At 37.8% G+C, this 12,560-nt stretch overlaps 1 protein-coding gene across 1 annotated transcript in view; it reads left to right on the top strand.

Annotated features, from left to right (window-relative positions):
* The window catches only part of SOX6 (SRY-box transcription factor 6), a 595,512-nt gene that overhangs the window by 463,100 nt on the left and 119,852 nt on the right, over nt 1–12,560 (top strand). The window contains exon 8 of the mRNA XM_032881120.1: nt 8,414–8,534. Within this exon, the coding sequence (XP_032737011.1) occupies nt 8,414–8,534 (121 nt within the window). The remainder of the gene's footprint in view (nt 1–8,413; nt 8,535–12,560) is intronic.

Here is a 12,560-nt window from a genome sequence, read left to right as displayed (position 1 = left end):
TCCTGGTAGAAATGAGATATTTGCCCATTTTAGAAAATGCAGATCGAGTGGGCATGTACAATACGCTGAGAATATAAAAAGAGGTGTTAATGCAAAGGACAAGATTGACTCTTTCAGGGCTATTAACATTTCTCTCAGAGTAAGAACCTAAAGAAGATTTTTAAAACTTGGACTATTGACCTGATAGATAGGACTCAATTGTGCTCTTCTTCCTCTCAATGATTGTTTCTGTCCTGTGTAACCAAGGAAGGGACCTGGAAAATGCTAGACTGTGATGTGGAGTTAAACAACTATCTTAAAGACCAAACTAGTAAAAGAATGCTTTGTTTGCATGTCTTTCTCTTGATAGTGAGCTTGGGGACATAGTGAAGCTGGGGGTAAGATATGTCTTTTCTATTTCTCCTGTGAATATTTTAGATATTTTATTACCTATCTTTAATAGTGTAAATGAGTGAAGACAAGTTAACTACTGAAGTTATTTTCTCTTTTTTTCTTAAATTAACTTCTTATTAAAGCATAATATACATAAAGAAAAGCATATATCATAAGAGTGAAGTTAGCTCTTCATTAAGGTTTAAACTAAAACATTAGAGTTTGAAAGAATAACGCCTGAGTTTTTAAAAGGATGTCTTTGAACTATAATATCTTGAATTTCTTCTACCTTTCCAGGGTTTTTCTTGGCCCATAGTGAGAATTTTGGAAAAGAGTGGTGGCATTAGTATGTAAAGTTCGTGGAAGCAATTGCACTATATATATATATATGTGTGTGTGTGTGTGTATATATATATTTGACAGAGATCACAAGTAGGCAGAGAGGCAGGTAGAGAGAGAGAGGAAGGGAAGCAGGCTCCCCGCTGAGCGGAGAGCCCGATGCGGGGCTCGATCCCAGGACCCTAAGACCATGACCTGAGCCGAAGGCAGAGGCTTTAATCCACTGAGCCGCCCAGGCGCCCCAGCAATTGCACTATGTTAAAGATGAATGTTAGCAATGGTAACAAGGGGTTTTGTGTACTATCCTCATGGGACCTGAGAGAGAGAGAAAGAGAGAGAGAAATAGAGATGTGGGGGGAAGGGACAGAATATTTTGCCATCAACAAACAAACACACACACAAACAAAAACAAAGCTACATTTTTGTTCAATGTGTATCCATTGGAAGTTGGCGGGAAACATCTGGAAAGATGGGACTCTGTGTTCTCAAATACTCTTTCTTGTCCCGGAATTGTTCCTGATGAAAGTTGACTTTTTCTCCTGCCAGAGCTAGCTAGATTCTCTATAAGCAAAGATTTGCTATCCTTTTTTAGCTGTAGCAGCCCCAGAGATCTGCTAAAAAGACAAATGAAAAGCAAACAAGGTGATATCAAGGTTTATTTTAAGTCACTTTATTATTATTACTTTTGATAACAATAGAAATCATTGATTTCATTCACTGACGTATGAATAGGTATACCATTAACTACTCTATGTATATTGGTGCTCAGAAAACTGGTTCTCACATTAACTAGTTGACACAAAGTGACTACTATATCCTCAGCCTTGTGATAATAGCTCTGGAGCATATGAAAATATAAATGTCATAGGCCATTCAGGACACTCAATTTGTTTGGTGAAAGATAACTAACGAACTGACAATTAACGAATAAGCAGTAGGCCATATACAATATGAGGCTCCTTTGTGTTCTTCCAACTATGGCCAACCAAAAGAAGTTCAATATGCTAACTATTGCATCATGCTTTTGAAGGCAGGGCGGAACACAGTCAATGTTTTAGATAGATGTTAGGCAAAAATGGGTTGGAAAAGGGTTTGTGTTAAGGCATGAATTTCATCCTGTCAATGAGATCCTTCCCCGCCTCACTCTCCAGAATTAACTGAGATCTGTGTACAGTTTGACATGTACTTTTTGGTACTAAGAAGACACCACCCTGACTTTGAAGGATTTTCATGAAACCCTTCTGGGTCCTTTATTTCTTTCACTGTAGACACTGTGGCTTGTACAGTGGTAACACTTCATACCAATGACTCAGCTATTCTTTGCACTGAAGAACAGGGCCTTTAGGAAATCCCCTCCATGTCCCCCTCTCCCTCTCCGATTGCTCTTTCTCACTCTGTATGTTCTATCTCTGTCTCCCTTTCTCTGTCCTCATTTACACAGTGGAAACATTCCTTCCATCAGATTAAAGAAGCTTTTTTCCTATTAAACCACATAAGGAACGATTTACTAGAAATAAGCATTAAAATGATCTTGACTTGCTCACCGTTTTTAACTCAGTAATAGACATTAATATGCTCATGATTTTCAATACAAATACGTATTTTCCATCACCAAAAAAGTTAAATAATCTTCATGAAAGAGAAAATGAGTCCCCCTGAGTGTCACTCTGTTTGCATATTAGTGCATAGCCGGGTCTCTGCCAAGTTGCTCTCTGACTGACTGCTGCAGATGCTCTTTCTCAAGTATTCTGAGTCATATCTTTAGTACAAGTCTTCAGGGACAAACAATAGCACCTGTTCCTCACAAGATATCAGGCCAGTTAGCCCATTCATGTATCTTTAATGAAGCTCTGGGGCAGATGGCAAAAAATGGCATCATCAACAACTTAGCGCAGAGAAAACAAAGGGGATAAGTGTTGAGGCAACAATGCTGTTTTACGAATAGGAAGAGACAGAACCGGAGTGTTTCACACGCATCTGCTACTGTCTTGATGGTCTGAAAGATGTGTGGAACACCAAGCAATTAAAATTTCTGGGCATGTGGCCTGTTTGATGAAGTATGTGTTCCCCCCACCCTCTCCAAAAGGGTAACACTTTGGTCAGGGATTGTGGAAGTTTAAAATTGATGGACAACTGTGCTCTGGTACACGCAGTTCATTTCTTTCATGACGCACTGACTAAGCTTCACCTATGAGGGAGTTCCTGGTTTCTTGTTACCCAGCCTGTTAGTGCTGACTTGCAAAGCAGTAAAAATAATGCAGCTTCGTGCTCAGAGATGTATTTTTGGCCACATCAGATTTTCCTCTTTGTATTAACCACATCAGTTCTACCTGTGGAATAATGAAAGGATCTTTGAATTTGTGCTAAGGGAAAGCTACGCTTTCAAGAAAAGAAGACGCTATTTGAAATTTTGATAACTTCTTGGAAAAGACATGTGGAGACTGGTCATTCTTTGATGGAATGAGGGGAATTCTATTAGTTTCTATTCTTTAGTAAAATATTTTTGGAAGTTGCTGTTTCCAATGTGACTGCCTTCCCTGGCCTGTCATCAGATGGGAAAACAGAATGATGGGAAGGAAGGGGAAAGGCAGGCTTATATTCTCCAGAGCAGGGTGGGGCTTTTCTGTATAATCACAGTTCTTTGTTTGCACTAAGCCCTGATACTCAGTGCAGTAAACTTAATTCACAACTTCCACAGAAGGAGAATATTTTAGATGCTTATGTGATTCTTGTATGGCTATCAAGCCCTCTTTCCTTATCTCTCCTCCCTTCCTTGTCCTTGCTTTCCATTCCTGTACCACCTCCAATTAATTTTCTAATAAGTACAATAAATGGAAATCTACGAAAGGGGGAAGTTGTTGCTTTAATATAGGCTTCCTTCTCATATTATTTGCACTGGGCCATACTGGTCAGCTTTGTATAAAAGCTGGTAGTTGGAAGTATTCATAAACTTCCATTACCCTTGTGAGTTTTTAAGATACATAATTCTTTTAAAATAATATCACACTGGGGAGATCTGAATACGGTGGTTGGATTATCTCAATGTCAGGCCCCCGGTTGTGATATGGTACTACAGTTTTTCAAGTTATTACCACTGAGGAGAGGGGACTCATGGGATCTTTCTATATCATTTATTACAAATGCATATAAATTTATAATTATATTTATAAAACTTCCAGTCAATTGTTATTATAAAGAATTATATTCCTTCTCTCATTTAGGTCTGTCTAGCAAAAGATGACTTGATGGTTAATATAATACGGCACTTAAAAGTATAGACTTCGAGCCTGACAAACCTGGACTTGAACATGGCTCTATTCAGTTGGCTGAGTTACTGAGCCTCTCAAGATTTTGTCCTCATTAGGTGAATGAGGAGAATAATAGTAAATATTTCATAGACTTTTGAGGATTACGTGAGATCATGTAAATCACTTTCTCAGTGCTTGATATATAGGAAATACTGGAAAATATCAGTGGCTGTGATGAAGAGGATGATTATCATCACCATCATCATCACTATTATTATGTCCATAATTAGAGTTACAAGAGGAGCACTTCATCATCTTCCCTTGGCCTAGATTCTAATTGCTACTGGGTATCTTGGCTTGTCCTTCATAAGGGGCACTTTGATTTTTCACATCCTTGTTTTACTTAAAATAAGTTAAGGGCCATTTTATCAATCAGAGCTAAATGATCACTGCTAATAGATATATTATAATAAGTTATTGAAACTGATGACAGTAGATTTGTGATCAAAATTTTCTGAATACAAAATAAGAGAGAAGAAGGAACAAACTGAAACTGAGCAACATACTGTCTGTACCCCAGCAATACAACTCTGAAATAGAAAGTCGTTTTTGGCTGCAGACTCCCAAAGAGCATGTGTGTTCTCTTTTCTATCACTGAAGTCCATCCGATGTAGTGGAAAAAGCACCGGTCGGAGGAATGAGCAGTTCTGGGTCCCAGATCCAGCCCTGTCATAGGCACTGTGATCTTAGGCCACGTCTTTTAGTTTCTCTAGCTACCTGTTTCCCTATGTGTAAATTGTGAGGTTTGAATTAGATTAGTGATTCTCAGAGAGTGGTCCCTGGATCACCAAGCAGCACCAAGTTTACCTGGGTACTGGCCAGGAAAGTACCCTCTCAGATCCCACCTAGATCTACTGGTTTAGAGGCTCTGAGGGTAGGGCCTGCCAGTCTTTGTTTTAACAAGCCCTCTGGCAGAACTGGATTCACACTAAAGTTGGAGAGCCACTGCCCTGGATTAAATTTTAGTCTAAATATTAGATTGTTGGACCCAGCTCCCCGAGTTTCTGATTCATAGATCTGGGGTGGGTCTGAAAATGTGCTTTTATGACATTCTCCATCCTTGCTGATGTTACTGGTCATGTTCCATCCTTTGAAAACTACTAGGCTAGATCAACTCTAAGCTCTGTTCCAACTCTGATTTTATCCTCACTATTGCTTTCACAATGTCTTCTGCCCCCCTTCTTACTTACTTTATCCCGCAACTTATTGAAACCGCCTCTGAATTCATGTTTAGCATTGAAAATTTCTAACATATCCTACTTTGTGGAGTGTGATGACTGGAAAAGAACTTCCCTAAATTCTTACAACTGATGTTAATATGAAACACCTACAACTCGTCAGCATTGAACGCGACCCTAGATGGTTCACTTAGTTATCTCATGTACACAGCTCTTTACAAAAGAAATATCTTCAGACACCAAAGTTCAGGAATCAAGATCTGATGCTTTGTTGCCATTGATCCCTTTATGTTGTCTCATGTTCTGAAGATTTTGGGCATCAGTGTAGAAGTAAAATTATGTTTTCATCCCAAGATTCTATATAATGAATAGTAGTAAAGTTCCCAAATTCCATCTTCACATGATCCTTGTAGTCTTATCTCTTCTTTTTCATGGTTTTCTAGATACTTGGGATGGGATAATGCTCTGTGAGGCCTGGTTTCTGCTAAAAACATGACAATTCTCTGCCTGTCAAACTGAATTATTTTGCTGATTCATGTTTTCTTTTTCAAAGTAGAGTTATGGGGAAGAGCCACTATTTCTTCTCTTTTTTTTATTTTCTTTTAAGTAATTTGATTATTTTCTAGAACTGCATATGCAAACTATCGTAAGAAAAAAGCAAGGCTCTAACATTTCCCGAGTGCCTGTTCTTTGCCAGTCACTGTGCCACAAGTGTTACTTTCTGGTCTGTTTAATCCTCACAATAACCGCATAAGGTAATATTAGCTTTTACATGAAGCAATAGGCTCAGACTACAGAAAGGTTAAGTAACTGTTCATGATCACATGGCCAAGGAAATGGCAGTGTATAGATTTAAGCTCTGAGATGTTTGACAGCAAAACCTTTGTAGACATGGTAGATTCTGGACAAATGTGTGATGAACAAATGAATAAAGGAATGACTACATCATATTATCTTCCTAATGCTGAGTTTGCAAAACAACAGAATCATAAAGTGGAACAGACTCTGGAGGTCATTATCTAGTCAGGGTTTTAGTTATGTTACCCTCTGAAGTATCTCCACCCTGCGGGTACACAGCCTTTCCTTGACCACCTCTGGGGAAATGACACACAGGACCTCTTTAATCGGAGTGCTTGTTGAATAACTAATTTTTAGAACGTTCTTCTTTACATTTAGCTCCCCTAAAATCTTTTTCTTCTGAGTCTTATTCCGCCCTTGTTAACCGCTCAGACTTAATCTGCTTCTTTTGCTGCACGAAGATAACCTTGTATCTTCTCTCTTCCAAGCTAAATAGCCCCCATTTTTTCAGCTACTTCTCAAGATCTGTAGCACGGAAGAATAACTTAATAATTGTTCATTAAAAAGAAGGAAAGAATAAATAAATACGATGCCTAGACTTCTCACTTTCTTGTTCACCTTTAGAGCATGAGGCGTCTGTGCTGTTCTAGGTCCATGCTAGGAACCATATGTCTAGAAGTAAATGAAATGATTTCCTTTGATCTACTCTTGCACTGAACAGCAGTCACCTACAAGAAAGACTGTTTTATTTTCTGACATAGAACAGTGCCCTCCTCTTTGACATCTCAGGTTTGCATCAGGTCACAGCAAGCTGGAGTTGAACAGCAAACCTAGTGCTTTTCTTCAGGGTTAAAGGCAAGACCCGGGCACGAGGGGATCAGCTCCAATTTACGCAGGCTGTTTGTACTCTCACGTACAAAACTCGGGCTTACCTCAGCTAAAATGGTAGAAATAGCTGCCCAAAGCTAGTTTCTTTCACGCCCCACTGGCAAGGTAGTAATTGCACAAAGACCTTTTTATTATAAGTTGATTTTCCTGAGAAATGAATTCAGAAAAATACTGTAAAGTGTTTATTTTTTGCTTGCCCTTTATTAACCCACATCTTAGCGCTTTCCCTAGAGAAAAACTGTTGGTAAATGAAACCTCTTAGACCCACACAGAAGCATTTTTGCACCATGTCTCTGGCTGTGGAGGGAACAGGGACAGGACAAGGCAAGTTGGCGCTATTTAAACAGGGTCATCGGCCAGTTTACGGAATTTTGCCTAAAGAGAAATTTTAAGAATTTAAACGGGGGAAGGGCTTGGGGTTGGTAGAATTATTGGTAAATGTTTATATCTTAAACAGGATATAAGGCAGTTTTTTTTTTTTTTTTTTAATATGAGCAAAGAGCCCGAAGACCCAGTTTGAACTTAAAAATCACTTCTGTGAGGACATCCTAGTTTTGATCTTTAAAGAACAAAAGTCCTGTAGTTCAGCCTATAAAATCAGGCACTAAAAGCCAGGACAAAACCTTCCTGTGATGCTCTCCTGGAATCAGGGTAGCATGCATCAAGTAAAAAAGGGAGAGCTAGGGAATTAAAATGTGATTTCACAGGCATGATTTTGTCATAGCTCTTATTTTCTTTATCTAGAATACAAATACTGATATAGAGTGAAGATTTTCTATTTTGCATTTCTGTGCTCTTTGATACATTTATTGAGGTCAAATGAAATTTGATATAGTAGGATTTATTATGAAATGCTCTCTGAATACAACTCCGTAATTACTGAGCCACATGGTAGTACATAAAGCTGTAAAACCGCTAAGCCAGACAAGCAATTTATATGTTACATCGAGGTGTGTATGGCAAAGAATATTAGTTTAATTGGGAGCCAAGATGTAGTAGCCCTAAATCTGAGGAGCTATATGTTTAACATAATGCGGCAAGGCTTTGAAATAAGACACCTAAACTGGGGAGATGCCGCTTTGGGAATATATAACAATTAGACATTATTTTCTGACCAAGGATACTAAATCCTGTTTCCCAAATAAAAGGCAGAATGCAAAGCAGGTGAAGGGGCAAAACCTTTCAATATTGCACGGTGTACGAAGCAAACTTATTTCTTCCAGCTGTTTTGTTTAAAAAAAAAAAAAGGAAGAAGGAACACAGTCGAGAGAAAAGAAAATCATTCACCAGGATTTGGTGGAAGGGAGGGATGAGGCAAATTCGCAATGAGGTTGTGTCCTTGGAGTGCTAATGGGATCTAAGAACAGGGACTTGGTAACTTTCACCTGCATTTTCTCAGGGAGCAGATCTGGAATGAGGTCGGAAGTGGGTGGCTGTTTGGGTACCAGCACATCGGCAGGAGTGAAAAACAAATACTTCTTGGCACACATTTGCTCTCTGTCTGATCATAGGCTCTCTTCTGTTTAGCAGGTTCAGGGTCACATGCCTCCGCTCATGATCCCAATTTTTCCACATGACCAGCGGACCCTGGCAGCAGCCGCTGCTGCCCAGCAGGGCTTCCTCTTCCCCCCTGGAATAACATACAAACCAGGTAAGTAGAGAGGAATTTAACATTCTTTTGGAAATGCTCAGATCCCCGTGTTTTTGCTTAGTAGTCACAACAAACACAGGAGCATACAAAGGAACTATGAATAAAAAGATCACAAAAGCTGATTTTCACATAAAATTCAAATTGGGACGTTAATTGGGAAGGGGGCACATTCAGAAACTCATTGGTTGCTAAAAACTTTTGTATTCTCTTTTTTCACTTGGTTTGTTCTGAATTCACAGAATGCTACTTTCCCTGGGGACCACAGGTTTTTGTCAGCTCTCTCTCATACCTTCACTGTCAATAATTGTCTTTGGTTAAAGACCCTTTCCTCCTCCTCCTGGGAGCTTTCATGCTCTGGGACAGTAGTCACACAAACTATCAAATGTTACTGTTGTTTGTTGTCTGGTTTCTCCTGGAAGAAAAGTTAAAACAGGACTGATTTAATTAGCTCGCTGCTAATAGGTAAGCTACCTTTGGATTTGAGTGTAAATAATGAAGCATTCAATAGTATTTTTCTCATTCATCTTTGAACCTCAGAAACAGGTCACATAACCTTGCAGTGAAATATGTTTTGAGATGATTTAGCAAATGTTATGATTTTTCTTTATTCCTCTGAGTTTACTGGACTCCTGGGGAATTCAATTAGGGACATAATGGTTTGAAGTTTCTTTCAGAGCCTCCTTGTAAACAGGGCTTTAAATGTTTAAAGATATGTTGCCAAAGGAATCCAATGTAAGAAGATAGTCAAGTAAATAAAGTCAACCTTAATTTCATTTGTGCATTCTTTGTAAGTGACCTCAGCTCAGAAGTAGTGACCTTGTTCTACTCATTAATAATTTCCGTGTCAAGTTCTTTTTAACGTATTAACCTGATTATATTAACCACCAAATCCGAGTACAACAAATCTGAGTGCAGCGGTTTCGTGTAGAGGGTTTATAAAGTGAACAAAGGCCTTTTAATGTGCTTAAAGTAATAATAAAATCTAAATCACTTTACTGAAATCCTCAGTAAGGAAGCTTACTAAGTAGCATAAAAACAAACCTAGTGAATTTTAACATCTATTTTAATTGCTTATTGCTATCAATTACTCTTTTGCATTTGCTAGATGTCCACCTTTCTTGTGAGAAAAGGTAGGATGTCTGTCAGAACTCACAGGTTTCAAGAAATAGAGATATTAAGGAATTGGCTCATTTTAAGGACTGACTTTGAAAATTCTTCAGATGCAAATTAGTCAGGTCTGGTTTTACCAAAGATTTTGGGATACCTGAATAAAAGAAAATTTTATTGTTTAACCTGTCAGATTTTGATTTTTCTAGAGCAGGATTTTTAGAGCAAGGTATATTCCTTATAAAATTGGTACCCATATTAAGGATAGGAGTATATTTTGTCAGAGACTATGTTTCCGTCAATGCAGTGGTTCAGTCCTTCCCTGATCTCTCTAAGCAGTTCTGAACTATTTCTCCATCTTGACTTCCTCTGGAACATTGATGTAAGCTCAATTTACTTGTTTACCCTGAATCCGAGTTGTCATCCCTCTTACCAGTCTTAGAAACTTTTTCATCTGTAGAAACCCTTTCTTTAATTTCAGTGCTTCTAAAATTTAAAACGCTTCACATTTAAAAATCAGGGATGAGCATTATTTTCTACTGCACGTAACAGTGACATAGTTGACCTGTTACCTGATTTTGTTAAAACAATAATGCCATTTTTCATGGGGAAATGTATTGTTATATAGTTAATGAATTTGGACCACTTTTAAAAGAATTCTTCTCACATGGCACTGATGAGACCGTAGTAAGTAACTAAGGAGAATATGGAGATTGGGAGAGTGGTGCCCATAAGTGGTGCCCATATGTTATCTCTGCCAGACAACATATGTGCAGCATACAGTAGTGTTCAGGGATAGCAGGATTATGTGTGATTATGGCGGCTAAAACCTGTTGTTTAAAGCATGACAAGGATCTGGGCATGTAGGACAATTTTTAATCACAAGCAAGGCTGATAAAATAAGTTATTTTCTGGTGGCCCCTAAGTTATATCAGAGGATTTTATTAAACAGAATTCTAAATTCTTAATATTTTGGCTGATTCAGGTTTTATAGTATATCCAAATTATATTTTAAAAGATTAAAATTATTTATTCTTATGCAATTAGCAGAGAAATTACATACTTGGGTGACTTAATCTATGTGGTGTTTCTGTCCTTCACATGAACTGGGGGAGTAGAATCGTGTTGGATAACACAATCGTGTCGTGTTATTATATTTATTCCTAAATATGTAATTATTTTATATGGAATCTGGACTAGGAAAATTTTTTGCTCCAAACTGATCTGTGATAATTTCATTTGAAATACATGTGAAATGATGATTAAATTTTTAGAAGAGAGTAGTTCTGTCACATATAAAAGATGTGAAGTGGTGGTATAACCTTATATTTTGGTCCCCTGGACAAGAGGATGAGCAATCACAATTTTGATCTTTATAAATTACAAAATAAATGGCTCTCTTTGCTCTTTTCCACCTTCCCATAACCTGAAACAATCCCATAGTGTTTGTGCCTTCAGCTGATTGAATAATTGTGATTTCTAGAAAGCACGGGCTATCTGAGGGTGATGTTCATGTCAAAGTTGACTGTTTCTGAATCAATGATTAGGACAGTCTGAACAAATATACTTAGGGCTACGGTCCTTCTTCCCTTCAGATAATTTTACACATTGCTCTGGGCATATCAGGGTCCTGGTGTGCAGTGAACACCAAACAAGTACTCCCACTTTGGTGGGTTGCTGAGAAGCCATATGACCTAGGGATTGTGCAGTTTCAGGGGGACTATCTATCAGATTAATATCTGTAGACACAGCTTTATTGAGTTTTAACTCTTTTTTTTTTTTTTAACTGACTGTAATTAGACACATCATTCTAGACAGGGCCCAGAACATACACCACAGAAGTTTGGTTGCTTAGTGCTCTTTCAGATCATGAAACAGAGATGCAGCAATCCGGGTCAAGAAAAATGTGTTTAAGCACCTATGTTTGAGAAAATTAAAAGAGTAAGCCTCTTTCATAGCTGGCAGTGTGTATGTAAAACAGGATTGAATTGGCTATAAAATAAAAATAATGGATTACCTCCTTCATGTGCCAGGGATGGTGCAGCTGACCCATGGACTGAGTATAGTTCGGATTTTTAAAATTGCTGCTGGAGTAGTCCCCTTGGCTTCCTTGGGGATTCTGGGAATAGGATCTCTGCCTGCCCCTGGCTTTCCACCCACTTGTTATTATAATATAATAGCTAAAGCCTCCTGAATAAGTTGCTCTGTGCCAAACACTGTGCTAAATATTTTACATGGATTATTTTATGTAATTCTTACTTGAACATGTCATTTAGCCTTGCTGAGCCTCACATTTTTGTCATCTAAAAAATATGCCTACTGCTCAGTGTGAGTGTGAAGATTAAATTTGTTACAATATATGTAAGTTCTTTGAAAATTCTAAGGCACTAGGTTTAGGGGCAAAGTCTGACCGTGAAACTATAAATTTAACGATATTAAACTACATCCTTATCCATTAGAAATGTCCAAAAACTGAGCATTGGACTGAGATATATTATCCCTCTGCCTGAAAACAAAAATAATTTTACAAGTATACCTAGTGCTTCTTTTATAAAAAATTCTGGTGAAATATACATAGCATAATACCCAATATTTTAACTATTTATAAAAGTGCAATTCAGTGACATTAATACATTTGCAATGTTGTGTAAGCATCACTACTATTTATACCCAAAACTTTTAATCATCTACAAAGGAAACTTTGTGTCCATTAAATGATAATTCTCCCTATCCCCTAGTAACCTCTATTCTACTTTCTCTATGAATTTGCCTATTCCAGATAGTTCATGTAAATGAAAGTAAGATCATACATTACTTGTTTTTCTATGTCTAGCATATTTCACTAATCATAGTGTTTTCAAGGTCCATCCATATTGCAATATATATCCAAAATTCATTCTTTTTATGGCTGAATAATAT

Source organism: Lontra canadensis, unplaced genomic scaffold, assembly GCF_010015895.1.
Source record: "Lontra canadensis isolate GAN:19392208 unplaced genomic scaffold, GSC_riverotter_1.0 scaffold74, whole genome shotgun sequence".
In the NCBI taxonomy this organism is placed as follows: domain Eukaryota; kingdom Metazoa; phylum Chordata; class Mammalia; order Carnivora; family Mustelidae; genus Lontra; species Lontra canadensis.
The sequence above is the reverse complement of the archived record's forward strand: the minus strand, read 5'-3'. Positions and strand labels throughout refer to the sequence as shown.